This window comes from Carcharodon carcharias, chromosome 11 (assembly GCF_017639515.1).
Source record: "Carcharodon carcharias isolate sCarCar2 chromosome 11, sCarCar2.pri, whole genome shotgun sequence".
In the NCBI taxonomy this organism is placed as follows: Eukaryota; Metazoa; Chordata; class Chondrichthyes; order Lamniformes; family Lamnidae; genus Carcharodon; species Carcharodon carcharias.
Window position 1 is genome coordinate 85531757 of NC_054477.1, and position 16941 is coordinate 85548697.

General features: G+C 43.0%; 1 protein-coding gene across 2 annotated transcripts in view; it reads left to right on the plus strand.

Annotated features, from left to right (window-relative positions):
- Positions 1-9819: 9819 nt before the first annotated feature.
- Positions 9820-16941, plus strand: part of hikeshi (heat shock protein nuclear import factor hikeshi) — a 30291-nt gene continuing 23169 nt past the window's right edge. Inside the window, exons 1-2 of one of the 2 annotated variants that reach the window (XM_041199891.1) lie at positions 9846-10001; positions 14097-14186. In XM_041199891.1, the coding sequence (XP_041055825.1) occupies positions 14181-14186 (6 nt within the window). In that variant the 5' untranslated portion in view covers positions 9846-10001; positions 14097-14180. Of the gene's footprint in view, positions 10002-14096; positions 14187-16941 lie in introns of both variants that reach the window. The other variant, XM_041199890.1, reaches the window with a different exon arrangement.

Below are 16941 nucleotides of genomic sequence, written 5' to 3' on the forward strand. Positions count from 1 at the left end.
CCCACTCATAAAAGGATCAAGAGCAAGAGGGCACAGATTTAGTGATTTGCAAAAGAAGCAAGTGTGATGTGAGAAAAAACTTCTTCACATGAGCGTTTTGGGTTTGGAATGCCTGGAAGTATAGTGGAGGAAGGCTCAATGAGGCATTCAAGAGGGCATTAGATGATTATTTGAATAGAAACAACGTTTAAGGATACGGGGAAAAGGCAGGGCAATGGCACTATGTCATAATGCTCACTTGGAGAGCTGGTGCAGACATGATGGGCTGAATGTCGTCCTCCTGTGCCGTTAAGATTCTGTGACAAATGACCAAAAACTTGGTCGAAGAGGTAGGTTTTAAGAAGCACCTTAACTTTCAGAGGTGGACTGGTTTTGGGCGGGAATCAGAGAACATCGGACCTGGACAGCTGAAGGCACGGATGTCAATGTTAGAGAAAATAAATTAGGGATGCATAAGAGGCCAGAAGTGAAGGAGCGCACAGATCACAGATGGTTATAAGAATGGAGGATCTTGTTCATTGACAGCCTTCCGTCTGGTGAGACAATGGTCTGCACCAAAGTGGTGAATTCTGTGTTAAGCATTGCCTATGGTTGAGAAGATGCATGATGCACTGCCACTGTTTTTTCTGAGCCCTTTTCTTGGCCGGCTGAGGAGGAAGATACAGAGGTAGGTAAAGGGTTGGGCATGGAGGGATTTGAAAACAAGAATAAGAATTTAAAATCAAGGTCAGTGAGCACAGGGATGGGTGAGTGGGACTTGATGTAAGTTAGGAAATGCATGTAGAGTTTTAGATCAGTTTAAGTTTAAGACAGGTGGAAGATGGAAGGCCAGCCAAGGGAGAATTCTAATCCGTACCACATTAAGTGCACTATATAAATGTAAGTCATTCTGCTGATCAATGTAAATAAAACTTGAAGTAGTCAAGTCTGAAGGTAATAAAGACATCCAGAAGGCTTTAGATTCTTGGAACATTGGGACTTGCTCTGGGGGAGATGGTGCCTGTACAGACAGCAGAGGTTGCACCTGAATAGAGCTAGGACTGAGTTCCTTGCGGGATGTTTTGCCAGTAACATTGGGGAGGATTTAAACTAACTTGGCAGGAGTGTGGGAATCAGAAGGTAATATCAGAGAGGAATACCAGCACGCATAGTATGTTGGGAGACGGCAGTAGAATATTGAATAGTAAGTTAATAGGTGGGGTCAGAGTAAGAGCAAAAGTAGTAATGTCTAAATCAGGATTACAGTGCATGTATGTGAATGCACAGAGTGTGGTTAAAAAGGTTGGTGAGTTACAGGTACAGATTGATATGTGGAAATTTTTATGATGATGTGGTAACGGAGACCTGGCTCAAAAAAGGGCAGGACTGGGTGTTTAAAAATTACTGGGTGCAAGATGTTCAGGAAAGAAGGAAAGGAAGAAAAGGGGGAGAGGTGGTGGTTTTGATTAAAGAGAGCATTGCAGTGCTGGAGAAAGAGGATGTCCAAAGGGTTCAAGGACATAATCTATTTGGCTTGGAACAAAAAGCTGTGATTACTCCATGCAGTCTATTGGCCACCAAATAGTGGGAAAGATATAGACGAACAAATTTGCAAGGAAATTACAGAGAGCTGCAAGAGTTATGGAATAGTTATAAGGGGGACTGTAATTACCCAAATATAGACTGGGATCTTAGTAGTGTTACAGGCAGAGAAGGGCAAGAGTTAATAGAGCAGGCTTGTCCCTGTTGAAGAGATGACAGCGAGTGTTAATGAGGGTGTTGTCGTTGATGTGGTATACATGGACTTACAAAAGGCATCTGATACAGTACCACCCAACAGAAAAGAAAAGATTTGATGGAGGTATTCAAAATCATGAGGGCCTGGCCAGAGTAGGTAGTGAGAAACTTCCCACTCATGAAAGGATCAAGAATGAGAGGCACAGATTTAAAGTAATTTGCAAAAGAAGCAAAAGCAATATGAGAAAAACTTCTTCACACACTAATGATTAAGGTCTAGAATGACTGCCTGAGAGTGTGTTGGAGGAGGCAGGTTCAATCAAGGCATTCAAAAAGGAACCAGGCTGTTATTTGAAAAGGAGCAATGTGTAAGGTTACAGGGAGAAATTGTTCATTCTGAGAGCCGGTGAAGATGTGATGGGCTAACTGGCCTCCTTCTGCGCTGTAAAAACTTTCTGTTTCTGTGATTATGAGTTCTGTAAAAAGCAGCTTATTGGAACAGAGCAGAAGGAACTTTACATTGCATTAACTGTTCATAACTGACCTGAGGTTGCTAGATACTGATATATAGTGCTTGAAAGGAGAACGTAATCAATTTTCTAGCTTTGAAATCCGTAGAGTAGGCTTGTCCAACCTTTTCTCGTGGGATGGGGTGGCGGGAGATGTGGGTGGATGAGCAAATTTTGGCAAGTTAAAGTTTGGCACAAAATTAAACATGAATTTCAAAAAAACATCCGAAAATGAACAATTTGCTGAGCACATAAAATGTCACAATAATGAATTGATGATTAAAAAAAGAATAATAAATAAAGATGATGATTAGAGTGGGAACGGGTGAGATTGTGTGTGTCCAGCTCACTCCAGGTCTCAGGGTGCTCACTCACTCACCCTCACCCACTGTGAAAGTGGGTGAGTGTGCCTGTTGGTGTGTGGGGATGAGGGTGAATGAGAACTCTGAAGCTGCGAGTGAGCCAGACACATCTCTCCCCTCCCTCTCACCCCGCTCTCTCATACACGCACTCACTCCACACACTTGCCACACGCACATACACCATTAACACTATAAGAATGGTCAGTCCTGAATTTGGATGGGGAATAACAGTAAAAGTTAGGTCAGTCAGGTATCTGGCTGGATATTTACAGTAAAAATGATGCCAGTAATCCATGTGGATAGGTTTTCAATGCTCGAGTTTGCCACGAAAATCCACTTGCTGCATGGTTCAGAGACATTGTCTGTGTGTAAACCACATACCCTCACTCATCCACCCATGTTCACTTAGTCACCCTCACCCTCTGACACCCACCCTCACTCATCCGCCCAGACACTCATTCACTTATCCACTTTCACCCTCACTCGCCTGCCCTAACACTCACGCACTCACCCAAACTCACCCTCATGTAATCACACACCCTCACCCTCAGTAACTCACCCCCACTCACAAAACCAGCTGAGGAGTAGCAGGGGTATGTGCGATGAGTGGGGAAGAGAGACCTGGAGTGAGGCCTAAGGCCTGGTGGTGCCTGAATGTGGGTGTCTGCTGATGAGAGGGCCGATAACTGAGGGAATGCAATGAGAGCTAAGGGAACGCAGGGAGAGCTGGGGGAACACTGGGAGAACAAGGGGAAAGCGGCCAGTGCTAGACCAAAGCACCAGGAACCTGGAGAAAGCATCGGAGCCACACAAAACAGTGGTGAGTGGAAGCCCTACATGCTCCAGAGTGTGTGTCTCTATCTCCACATACTCGCAGTTGCCAGTGTTCACTGCTCGTTCAATCATAACCTGTATCTCTCCCATGTTTGCTGCTTATGGGCTTCCCTTCCCTTCCCCTTCCTTGACTTCTCTGTCTCCATTTCTGGTGATAGGCTGTCTATAATTCATTACAAGCCAACCAACTCCCACAGATACCGTGACTACAACTCTTCAAACCCTGCTTCCTGTAAGGAATCCTTCTCATTGTCCCAGTTCCTCTGCCTCGATCCCCCTGCAGAAATCTTCAAACTCACTGACCTGTCTTTCCTGGCATTTTCAACAATCGCTCCGGGGCCACATTGAGGGACTTCACAGGGTCAACTTGCGGGCCATGGGCTGGACAAGCCTACTGTAAAGCATAAACTCAACACAACTAAGTTTTGATTTTTAAATAAAAAACATTTTTTCTACTTCTATGGTGTTAATGTGGAAGCATTAATTATGGTGGTTAATAATGGTGAAGCATTAAGAACAAATGGATATAGATAGGTGAAGTGAGTGGAAAAAATTTGGCAGGTTAAATATAGTGTGGAAAAATATGAACTTGTCCACTTTGGCAGGAAGTATAGTAAAGCAGTATATTATTTAAACTGAGAGAGATTGCAGAACTTTGTGGCGCAGAGGGTTCTAGGTATTACAGAAAATTAGTATGCAGGTACAGCAAGTGATTAGGAAGGCCAATGAAATGTTGTCGTTCATTGCAAGGGGAATGGAATATAAATAGAGGCAATAAAAGCAAAATGCCGTGGATGGTGGAAATCTGAAATAAAAACTGAAAACGCTGGAAAAAAAACTGCAGGTCTGGCAGCATCTCTGGAGAGAGAAACAGAGTTAATATTTTTAGTCTATATGACTTTTCTTCAGAGCTGAAGAGAGGTAGAAATGTGATGGATTTTATACTTTTGAAGGGGGAGTGGAGCAAATAGAAGGTGAGGGATAGGAGGGAGTTCAGGAGAGATTTGACAAAGATGTCATGGACACAAGGCAAAGGGAGTGTTAATGGTAGTGTTAAAGATGAAAGAAGGTGCTAACAGTGGCATAAAGGTAAGATAGCAGAATGTATTCATAGCAGAACAAGGGTTAGCGCTCTGTGAAAGCAAAACATAAGAACTAGTTGCAGATGGCCCTGTGGGGTTGGGAAAAGAAAGTTAGAAAAAGATCTAAATGGAGGACACAGAGTTCATGGTCTGAAGTTGTTGAACTCAATGTTAAGTCCAGAAGGCTGTCAAGTGCTTAATCGGAAGATGAGGTGCTGTTCCTCCAGTTTGCATTGGGCTTCACTGGAACATTGTAGCAGGCCAAGGATAGAAATGTGGGCAAGGGTGGAAATGGTGAATTGACATGACAAGTGACAGGAAGATTGGGATCATGCTTGTGGATTGAGCGAAGGTGTTCCACAAAGCAGTCAGCCAGTCTGCGGTAAGTCTCTGGGAGGGAAGGGAAGGGATGAGGGTAGAGATGCAGGAGATGGATCAGACTAAGGGCCCTGTCAACCACAGTGGGGGGATCCCTCATCTCAAGAAAAAGGAAAACATGTCAGAAGCACCATTTTGGAAGGTAGCATCATTGGAATAGATGCGATCAAGGCAGAGGAACTGGGAGAGTGGGAAGCAGTCCTTACAGGCAGCAGGGTTTGAAGAGCTGTAGTCGAGGTAACTGTGGGAGTCGGTTGGCTTGTAATGAATAGTAGACAGCCTATCACCAGAAATGGAGATAGTGAAGTCAAGGAAGGGGAAAGAAAGTGTTGAAGATGGACCATGTGAATGTGAGAGAGGGATGGAAGTTGGAAACAAAGTTAATAAATTTTTCCAGATCCAGACAAGAGCGCCAAGTGATACTGATACAGACTTTGTTGTACCGAAAGAAGAGTTGTGGGAGGGGGCCTGAGTAGGATTGGAACAAGAAATGAACCAAATACCCCACAAAAAGACAGGTGTAACTGTGGCCCATGCAGGTACCCATAGCTATACTTTTTATCTGGAGATGTTATGATTGGAATGGGAGGAGTCCGCAGATTATCAAGCCCCACTACTCTGCAGGCCGTACTGTTAATTTAATTGTTTAATTTTCTCTCTGAAATGGCCAATTGTTTACCTATACTTCTAACACCCAGAAGAGAAGAGACTCTGACCAGGCTTCTTTCAAAAAACTCAGAATGATTGAGTTATTATAAAACAAAACTCCTTTTAAACAAGTTGCAAGAACTGGTTGACACACAGTTGTAATCTGGAAGTATACCTAACTAAACCCTTTAAACTTCCCCAGCCCAAAGTAAAACATATGCACAGACAATCCAAAGACACACAGGTAATCTCTGCAGAATTGGGAGAAAGAATACTTCCTTGGAAAGAAAAAAAAGAAAATTAAAGCTCATGGAGGTTTGATGCTGTTGGTCTGAAATTCCCTCGGGTGAAGACCCAGTAGATGTCAGGAAGTTCACCAATGATACTTCAGCGTGGAGGAGAGTATAGCCGGACCAATTCTTCCTCTCTCGGCTAGCAAGTCCAAAATTATGCAGACAACTACACTCAGGTGAGGATTATTTGGCTACAGGTCAAGAACTACACAGTTTCACGAAGCACAGAGGGAGAGAGAGTTAGTCAGGGTAGCCTTCTGTTCTCAGCCTTTCCCCAACAAGATTGAAAGCAAAACCACAGATTCAAACTTAAGGTTTGTCTCTACCATGTGATTGCCTTTTTGTTTTCCAGTTTCATTAATTAACGAGCTTTGCAGTTCAAAACAAACAAACTCCTTCACAAGTACCATATAGCTCAGGTGATTTCTTGGAAGAAGCCTGCTTGTTGACAGCTCAAAGGTGAACTTATGACCCTTCTAAAAAAAACTCTCGGGTAGCCTCGATGTCCAAATAATGCAATGTCTTTCCATGTTTCAAAAAGAAATATCCAACTTAAAGAGATATGATTCTAACAGAGGAAGTAAGACAAGTTAAAGTTGAAATTGTTCAATGAGAGAACGAGTTCAGCCAAGCAGAGGAGAGTGGTGGTGGATGGAGATTATTCAAGCCTCTGTTCAAGGAAGAAGCAGAGAGCCCTCAGGCCATCCTGGTGGGGATGGAGATATAGAGGAATTAGATGTCTATTGTGAAGAGGAGGTAATTAGGACCAGGAAACTGGAAATAGTTGAAATGACATAGGGCATCAGAGGAATCACGAATGTAGGTAGGAAGAGACTGGACAAGGAGTAAGAGAATGGAGTCAAGATAGGAAGAAATGAACTCCGTTTGGCAGGAACAGGCTAACACAATGGGTCTACCAGGACAGTCCTGTTTGTGGATTTTGGGTAGGAGGTAGAAGCGGGTTGTGCGGGGTTGGTAGACTATGAGGTTGGAAGCTGTAGAGGAAAGATCTCCAGAGGAGGTGAGGTAGTGGACAGTGCTGAAAACAGGGACTTGATGTTCGGCAGTGGGATCATGGTCCAGGAGGTGGGAGGAAGAAGTGTCTAAGAGTGGAGGTCAATACATCAGACAACAACAGCACCACCCTTGTCAGCAGGTTTGATAACAAAGTCAGGGTTGGACCTGAGAGAACAGAGTGCAGCATGTTCAGAAGGAGACTGGCTGGAGAGGGTGAGAGGGCAGAGAAATTAAGATGGCCATGTCACGTCGACGGTTCTCAATGAAAAGATCAAGAGCAGGTAAGAGGCCACAGGGAGGGGTCCAGATAGAGGGAGAATACTGGAGGCGGCTAACAGGATCTGTTGAACGGGGGGTGGACGGCTACCCAAAGAAGTGAGCACTGAGGCGAAGGCGATGGAGGAAGAGTTCAGCGGTCATGCTGAGCCCAAAATTCATTGAGGTGAGGGTATAAGGGAATGAAACTGAGTCCTTTGCAGAGCACAAAACATTCAGCAACAGAGAAGGGAAGGTCAGTGGGTATAGTGAATACACGGCAAGAGCTGGGATTAGAAGAAGGGGTGGGGTCAGAGGGTCAGGACGGGGTGGAGGGTCCCGGATGGGCATTGATGTCCATAAGTTGTTGGGGCTTGTGTTCCTTAGCACCTGAAATGAAGAGAAAAAGTTTGTTCAGGCTTTGGATGAGACAAAGAATGAAATGGAACTGGGACAAGGACAGCTTTGAGATAGGATGAGTCAGTGTTGTTGGAGAGAGAGGTCGAGTGTGTACATATGACAATGCATGATAGAGTGTGGACCTCAGGATGCGGTGAGAACAGCAGTCCAAGGATCAATGTATGTCCCGGAGATACCTGTAATCCTGGGTGGATTCGAAACATGAAGAATGGAACTTCAGTTGGAATCCAAGTTGGGTAAGCTGGAGACAGAGACAATTGCTGAGGAAGGAAATATGGCTGTGAAAACGAGTTTTGGTAAAAATCTTATCAAACACCAGGGGGGAAATGGAAAGCAACGAAGGCGAACATGATGAAAGAGACAAATGGAAATCCTGTTGGAGAGAAGAGCAGAACATCTTCAAGGTAGGCAAGAGAAGAGGCAGTGAATTAAACACTAAAATAAAACCAAAATAGAGTGGATGCTGGAAACCTGAAATAAAAACGGAAAATGCTTGAAAAACTCAGCAGGTCTGGCAGCTTCTGTGGAGAGGGAAACAGAGTTAACATTTTGAATCCATATGACTTCTTCAGAGCTGAAGAGAGGTAGAAATATGATGGATTTTATACTGTTGAAGGAGGGGCTGTTGGGGGTGGAGCAGTTGGAGCAAAATAGGAGACCATCGATAAGTGGGAGCTCAGGAGAGATTTGACAAAGATGTCATAGACACAAGACAAAAGGAGTGTTAATGGTATGTTCAAGACGAAAGAAGATGCTAATAGTGGCATAAAGGTAAAATAGCAGAATGTGTTAATAGCAGAACAATAGTCAGCGTTCTGTGAAAGCAAAACATAAGAACTAATTACAAATGGTCCTGTGGGGGAAGGGGTTTAGGAAAAAACTTTAAAAAGATCAAAATAGAGGATAGAGTTCATTGCCTGAAGTATTGAACTCAATGTTAAGTCCAGAAGGCTGTAAAGTGCCTAATCAGAAGATGAGGTGCTGTTCCTCCAGCTTGTGTTGGGCAGAAGGGAAGTTTTGTTATTGTTGTACAGTTGGTGAAGACCACATCTGGAGTACGGTACAGTTTTGGTCTCCTTACTTAAGAAAGGATATAACTGAATTCTAAACAGTTCAGTGAAGGTTCAATCAACTGAATCCTGGTTTGAAGGTGTTCTCTTGCGAGGGAAGGTTGGGCAGGTTAGACCTGCATCCATTGGAGTTTAGAAGAATGAGAGGTGATCTAAATTTCCATGGATTTTTGCAGCAAGGCCAATCATTTAAGAGTGGTCATTCTCATTAATTTAGTTGATTTCTCATTCATTTAATTGATTTCTCATTGATTGTAGGGTGGAAGGGAGCACCCCAACACACCCCTGTGGAATTGTAGAATTACTCCTGGATTTCCATGTTATTCTTTGGCTGCAGTCTTCAGGAACTGCTATCAGTTTGAATGAAAATAAAAACTTGCATTTATATATTGCCTTTCACAACCACTGGACATCTCAAAGTGTTTTGCCAATTAAGCACTTACAAAGTGTCGGAAATAATGTTATAGTGTAGGAATTGCAGCAGTCAATTTGCACACAACAAACTTCCATAAACAATAAGAATGATAATGACTAGATAATCTGTTTTTTTTTAGATGTTGAATGAGGCATAAATATTAGTTAGAATGCCAGGAATAACACCCCTACTCTTCTTCGAAATAGTGCCATGGGCTCTTTTACATCCACTGGATCCGGCAGGTGCCGCCTCATTTTAACATTTCATTCTAAAGACCACAACTACGACTCTGAAAGGTGGGTACAGGCAGTACCTTTAATACATTCTTATAAATTTCTCGTCTAACTTACAAAGCACATGGAATGCCTCTAGAAGAATAGGCCGTAACCTACAGGCCAATGGAACAAAAGCTGCAAAGTGGGAGGAGCTTGGTGACCCCAAGTCACGCAGGCGCAGTTGGAAATGTTTTACATTTTAGAACCAAAAGCCTCTTGTTTCCGATCGCGACACAGGAAGCTTTCCAAAACACCATGCACTGAACTATATTTCATTTAAGGAGAGTATTCTTTGTGATATTTATAGACGGCAGCATGTTTAGCTGGCGAATCATTAATAAAATCAAATTTCACCAGCAGTCTGTCGTCAATGAAATAAAAAGGAATGAATTAAAGTTGCTGTAATGTAAATGCAGCGGATGTGAAAAATGTAATCAGTGTAAAGGTAAATGAGCGGTGGGTACGCCTCCAGGTCAGAATCCTAAATCTCCGGTATATGTGGTTTCCTAGAGTACCGAGGTCTGCAAACTTGTTCCAGGTGAAAGGTCGGAGGGCGGGCCCTGTGGCGGCGGCGCATTGAGGGTTCCAGAAGTTTCTGGCCGGCTCGGTGAGGGGCGGCGGCGGAGAGACAGTGACATGTCAAACATTGGCGAGAGCTGGATTCTGATCAGAGACGGGAGGTGTATTTAGTGAGACAATGTTCGGATGCCTGGTTGCGGGTCGATTGGTAAGTTTATTTTGATTCACCACTTGTGCACCTTATCTGCACAATCGGGATTTAATAGTTTCCTTTAAACAAATATGGGTGCTGAAACAAAAACAGAAACAGAAATACCTGGAAAAACTCAGCAAGTCTGGCAGCATCGGTGGAGAAGAGCACAGTTGACGTTTCGAGTACTCATGAGAAGGAGCATTGAGTGAAAGTTTTGTTTTGGGGAAAAAAACTGATCAATTGACTTACAAAAAGCAAAAATGTTGGAAACATTCTGCGGATCTGACTATTCACCTACTTGCTGAGTATTTCCAGCAATTTCTGCTTTATATCAGATTTGCAGCATCCGCACTATTTAGCTTTTGTAATTGACTTCAATTCTGTTCTACTCTGACTTTTTCGGAAATGTTTGACTATGGTAGTTGTGGAGTGCTTATTTTTATCTACTAAATTACCTGTAGATTTAAGGCAACGAGGTATTATTTTTAAAACATGTAGATTTTGTGTGTTTAAAATCACCTATTTGTTGTATTGAGTCTCTTATGGTTCCCATCTTTGTGGTCCCAAGCCCAAGTGGTGCAGATTTGAATGTGTCTAGTTTTGCTATCCACATGGACAAATCTGCCTATACTACATCAAGCACTATTGCATCTTACTCTCCTCTTTCGATACCACCCACTCAGAATCATACTGGAATGCAAAAATAACACCCACCTTCTTTTCTCCACCACAATGCAAAAATAACACGCACCTTCTTTTCTCCACCACAATTCAAAAATAACACCCACCTTCTTTTCTCCACCACAATTCAAAAATAACACCCACCTTCTTTTCTCCACCACAATTCAAAAATAACACCCACCTTCTTTTCTCCACCACAATGCAAAAATAACACCCACCTTTTCTCCACCACAATGCAAAAATAACACCCACCTTCTTTTCTCCACCACAAACATTCTCACAAACTCCTTTTTTATTCATTCATGGGATATGGGTGTTGGTGGCCAGGCCAGCATTTATTGCCCATCCCTAATTGCCCTCGAGAAGGTGATGGTGAGCTAACGTGAACTGCTGCAGTCCATGTGGGTACATCCACAGTACTGTTAGGGAGGTAATTCCAGGATTTTGACCAGCAACAGTGAAGGCTATGTGTTTCCAAGTTAGGATGGTGTGCGGCGTGGAGAGGAACTTCCAGGTGGTGGTGGTGGTGTTCCCATCTGCCTGTTGCTGTTGTCCTTCTAGATGTTGGGCTCATGGGTTTGGAAGGTGTTGTTTCAGTTGTCTTGGTGAACTCCTGCATTGCATCTTGCTGCTGCCACTCTATGTCAGTGGTGGAGGGAGTGAATGTTTGTGGATGGGGTGCCAGTCAAGCGGGCTGCTTTGTCCTGGATGGTGCTGAGCTTCTTGAGTGTTGTTGGAGCTGCAATCATCCAGAAAAGTGGAGAGTGTTACATCACACTCTTGACTTGTGCCTTGTAAATGGTGGACAGGCTTTGGGGAATCAGGAGGTGAGTTACTTGCTGCTGGATTCTTAGCCTCTGACCTTCTCTTGTAGCCACAGTATTTATATGGCTAGTCCAGTTCAGTTTCTGGCAACGGTACCCCCCAGGATCATGATAGTGGGGGATTCAGCAATGGTACCATTGAATGTCCTCTTCTGTGTCTCCTTCATTCTCTGCAAAAAGTTTAAGGAGCCCATGGACTTCTTTGTTACTAAGAGTGAAACAGTCTCTTCAATCATCTCTGCTACAGTCTCTCTTCCTCTTACCTGTGCAAAGATCTTATCTTAGCTTCTTTCCTATCTCCCCCTCACTCTCCAAGCTCAACCTGCCCATGAGGTTTATCTCAACAACAGCAGCTTATATTTTTATAAGTGTCCGCAACAAAGTAAAATGTCCCTATGTGCTTCTCAGAAACATTATTAAATAATGTTATAAATATAATTGACACTGAGCCATATATTAGAACAGGTGATAAAAAGCTTGGTCAAAGAGGTAGCATCGGTGGAGTGATTAAAATTTGGGATGCATGGGAGGCCAGTATTGGAGGAGCTCTTGTGCATCGCCAATTTCTTTCGCCTCCCCTTGGTAAATGTGTCTTCAACCACCTAGGCCTAGTTCTGGAATTCCCTTCCCCAAATCTCTTTGCCTCTCCACCTCTCTTTTTCTTTAACAAACTCCTTAAAACCTACCTTTAACCAAGACTTTACTCTGATTATCCTTCTTTGGCTTGTTTCAATTTTTGTTTTGGTTATGCTTCAGTGATGTGCCTTTGGATTTTTTTTTCAATTTTAAAGGTGCTATGTGAATGCAAGTTGAGTCTATGAAATCAAGTTGGTGTTGTATAATATGAAGTGCAGGCTACATTGCTTTCAGATTTTTTTAAACCAATTTTCACTTTTTACTCTGGTTTTACAGCTTTCTTGCCTGAGTATTAGCAGATGTATCAACCTTAATGATTTCCTAAAATTCTCTAAAATAGCTTTACTGAGTTTGTAACATTTAGTTCAGTGCACTACTATTCACGAAACAAATGGAAATTTCAGTGTAATCTGTTTTTTTTCAAATACTACTTGTTTTTTTCAAATACTTCTTGAAAAAGATTTTCTATGGTTAGACAAAAATACCATTTATTACTACTGGACATAAGTTATGTTTTCATGTTAAAATCATTTTCACAAGGTAGAGATTTCAAAAAGTCTATAAAGAACGCCACCAATTACACAATTCAAATATTGGACAGCTACAACTTGCATTTATATAATCCCTTTAACATTACAACACACCCACATTTAGTTACTAGGATGGAGGCAGGGGTTGCCTCCAAGTTCTGGATTCCTCCATCAAAGGAGAGAATGTTTCTTTATCTACTCTATTGAATCATTTTAACACTGGATCAGCCCTCAACCTTCTAAACTCAAGGCATCCAAGCCATGTTTATGGAACCTATCCTTTATAACCTATTGTTTCATAATGTGTTGCCCACCCTCCAAGGCCAGTATTTCTTCCTTGAAGTGCGGTGCCCAAAACTCAATGCGGTACTCCAGATGAAGCCTCATCAATTGAGCAATTGGAACGTAGCTTTCTTACTTACCTATTACAAGCCACTTGAGATAAGGGATAACATTCCATTAGACACTTCGATTGCTTTTGTTAGCTGAGCACTAACATTGAGTGATTTGTACATAGACACCTCAAGTTTCCTAAAGTTTCTCCTCACCATAAAGGAAAAAAATCCAATTTGTCTTTCTTGCATCCAAAATAGACAATCTTATACTTAGATAAAAACAAAAAAACTGCGGATGCTGGAAATCCAAAACAAAAACAGAATTACCTGGAAAAACTCAGCAGGTCTGGCAGCATCGGCGGAGAAGAAAAGAGTTGACGTTTCGAGTCCTTTCGAGGACTCAAAACGTCAACTCTTTTCTTCTCCGCCGATGCTGCCAGACCTGCTGAGTTTTTCCAGGTAATCTTATACTTAGTCACATCGAGTTCCAGCTGGCACAGTCTTTCCCACTTAATCTTTTTATGGCCCTTGTAATTTTCTGCTCCCATCCATGGACTATGTCTCCTAAGTTTGTCATGTGGGAATTTGGATAGACAACTTTCTATTCCTTATCCAAATCCTTGAAATATTTGGTGAAACTGAGGCTCAGTACAGATCTCTTGGGAACACCACTTGTCACAAACTGCCAATCCAAGTTCATTCTCTTTATAAGAACTTAAGAAATATGAGCATGATTAGGCCATTCAGGCCTTCAAGCCCATTCCATCATTCAGTGAGATCATGGCTGATCTACTTCAACACCATTTTCCTGCACTATTCCCGTATCTCTTGATGTTTTTAATATGTAAGAATCTATTGATCTCAGTCTTGAACCTACTTAACGACTAAGCCTTTATGACCCACTGGGGCAGAGAATTCCAAAGATTCACCACCCTCTGAGTGAAGAAATTCCTCCTCATCTCTGCCCTAAAAGCCCTGCCCTTTATTCTGAGGCTGTTCCCCCTAGTTTACCTCTACTTTCTGTCTCCTGTATTCCAATTGATTTCTAACCCTTAAGGTCACCTTGAGTGCCATGCCTTTTTATTGTCTTTTGGAAATCTGTAGAGACAACATTGATGCATCCCAGTGGTTTCAGAGGGCATATGGTGATTGAGTTTTGCTGTAATCATTTTGAAGTTCCTTAGGATTATGCAGGTAAGAAAATGCATAAAATCAACTGCTAACATCTGCAGGATTTTTTTCCTTCCTATTTAAGTATTATCTTTGGATTAGAATGCTCTAATAACTAATATTGTTTCCTGGGTTGATCGCAGTTTTTTGGCAGAAGATTAGAAATGGTGTTCCACAAGAATTGGGGCTGCTATTGTGCATCACGTAACATAAATGATTTGGACATGGAACTTGGAAATAATGCAACATCAAAATATTGCGGATGCCACCAAATTGGTGGGGCTGCGGTGTATAGTTAGTGCTGAGGAAGACTGACAAATATGAGACATTAGCAAACTTGGATTTGTTATGTAAATAGTAAATCAGTTTCAATATAGCTAAGTGCAAGGTGGTGCATTTTGGTGGAAGGACTAAGGAGGCCATCTCCTCTTTGGAAAATAAGAGCCCAGATGTGGTAGATGAGTAAAGGGACCTGGGGTACCAATTCATAAATTATTAATAATGAACATGCAGGTCAACACAGACGTGACATAAATGCAAATAAATCATTGGGGTTCAATTCTAGGGAATAAAATTCAAAAACAGAAAAGCTATGGTAAACTTATTTACAATCTTGGTTAAACCATGCTTTTTATTATTTATTCTTTCATAGGATGTGGGTGGTGCTGGCTAGAGCAGCATATGTTGTCCATCCCTAATTGACCTTGACAAGGTGGTGGTGAGTTGCCTTCTGGAACCGATGCAGAACATGGTATAGATATACCTACAATGTTGTTAGGAAGGGAGTTCCAAGATTTAGTTCTAGCAACAGTGAAGGAACGATGAAATCTTTCCAGGTCAGAAAGATGCCTGGCTTGGAGAGAACTTGCAGGTGGTGTTCTCATGCGCCTGCTTCCCTTCTTCTAGTTGGTAGAGGTCATGGGTTTGGAAGGTGCTGTTGTAGGAGGCTTGACAAGTTGCTGCAGTGCATCTTGAATATGGTACACACTGCTGCCACGATGCGTTGGTGGTGAAAGGGAGTCGATATTGGAGATGATGAATGGGGTGACAAACAAGCGAGCTGCTTTGTCCTGGATGGTGTCAAGCTTCTTGACTGTTGTTGGAGCTGCACTCATCCAGGCAAGTGGAGAGTAACCCATCACACTCCTGACTTATCTTGTAGATGATAGGCTTTAGGAAGTTAGGAGGTGTGTTACTTGCTGCAGAATTCTCAACCTCTGACCTTCTCTTGTAGCCGCAGTATTTATATCGCAGCTCCAGTTCAGTTTCTGGTGAATAGTAACCCCAGGATGGTGATAGTGGGCTTTTCAGTGATGGTAATGCCATCAAATGTCAAGGGAAAATGATTAGATTCTCTCTTGTAGGGCATGGTCACTGCCTGGCTCTTGAGTAGTGCGAATGTTAGTTGCCACTTATCAGTCCAAGCCTGAATGTTGTCCATTCTTGCTGCACATGACACAGACGTCTTCAGCATCTGAAGGGTTGCAAATGGTACTGAACATTGTGCAATCATCAGCGAATATCCCACTTCTGACCTGCGACATTACCCTGAGGAACTCCTGCAGTGATGTCCTGGGACTGAGATGATTGACCTCTGACAACCACGACCATCTACATTTGTGCTAGGAATGACTCCAGCCAGTGGAGAATTTCGCCCCTGATTCTCATTGTCCAGTTTTGCTAGGGCTCCTTTGATGCCACGTTCGGTCAAATGCTACCTTGATGTCAAGGGCAGCCACTCTTGCCTCATCTCTTCAGTTCAACTTTTTTCCATGTTTGAACCAAGACTGTAACGAGGTTAGGAGCTCAGTGGCCTTGACAGAACCCAAACTGAGCGTCAGTGAGAGGGTTATGCTGTGTAAGTGCTGCTTGATAGCACTGTTGACGACACCTTCCATCACTCTGCTGATGATGGGACAGTAATTGGCTGGGTTGGACTTTGTCCTGCTTTTATGTGTACAGCACATACCTGGCATTTTTCCCCATTGTCCCAACAGGTCCCCAGAACACTACCCTAGGGTCTCTGGATTACTAGTCCAGCGATAATACCACTGTGCCATCGCCTTTCCCTGATGTACTGGGCTCCCCTATCATTGAGGATGGAGATATTTGTGGAGCCTCCACCTCTGGGTAGTTGTTTAACTGTCTATCACCATTCGTGACTGGATGTGGCAGGACTGCAGATCTGATCTGTTGGCTGCGGGATCACTTAGCTCTGTCTGTTGCATGCTGCTTCTGCTGTTTGGCATGTAAATATTGGCATGCCCTCCTGCACCCTTCATTGCACCAGGGTTGATCCCTTGACTTAATGGTAATGATAAAGTGGGGGATATGCCGGCCATGAGGTTACAGTTTAAGGTTGAATAAAGTTTTGCAGCTGCTGATGGCCCACAGTGCCATGTGAATGCTCAGTTCTGCGCTGCTAAATCTGTTCTGAGTCTATCTCATCTATCATGATGGTAGTGCCACACAACACAATGGATGCATGTTCAATCTGAAGGCGGGACGTTGTCTCCACTAGGACTGTACAGTGGCCACCCCTACCAGTACTGTCATGGACAGATACATCTGTGATAGGTAGACTGGTGAGGTTGAGGTTAAGTAGGTTTTTCCCTCTTGTTGGTTCCCTCATCACCAGGCCCAGTCTAGAAGCTATGTACTTTAGGACTTGGCTAGCTTGGTCACTAGTGGCATTAATGAGCTATGCCTTACGATGGACATTGAAGTCCGCCACCCAGAGTATGTTCTCTGCCTCTGCCACCATCATTGCTTCTTCCAG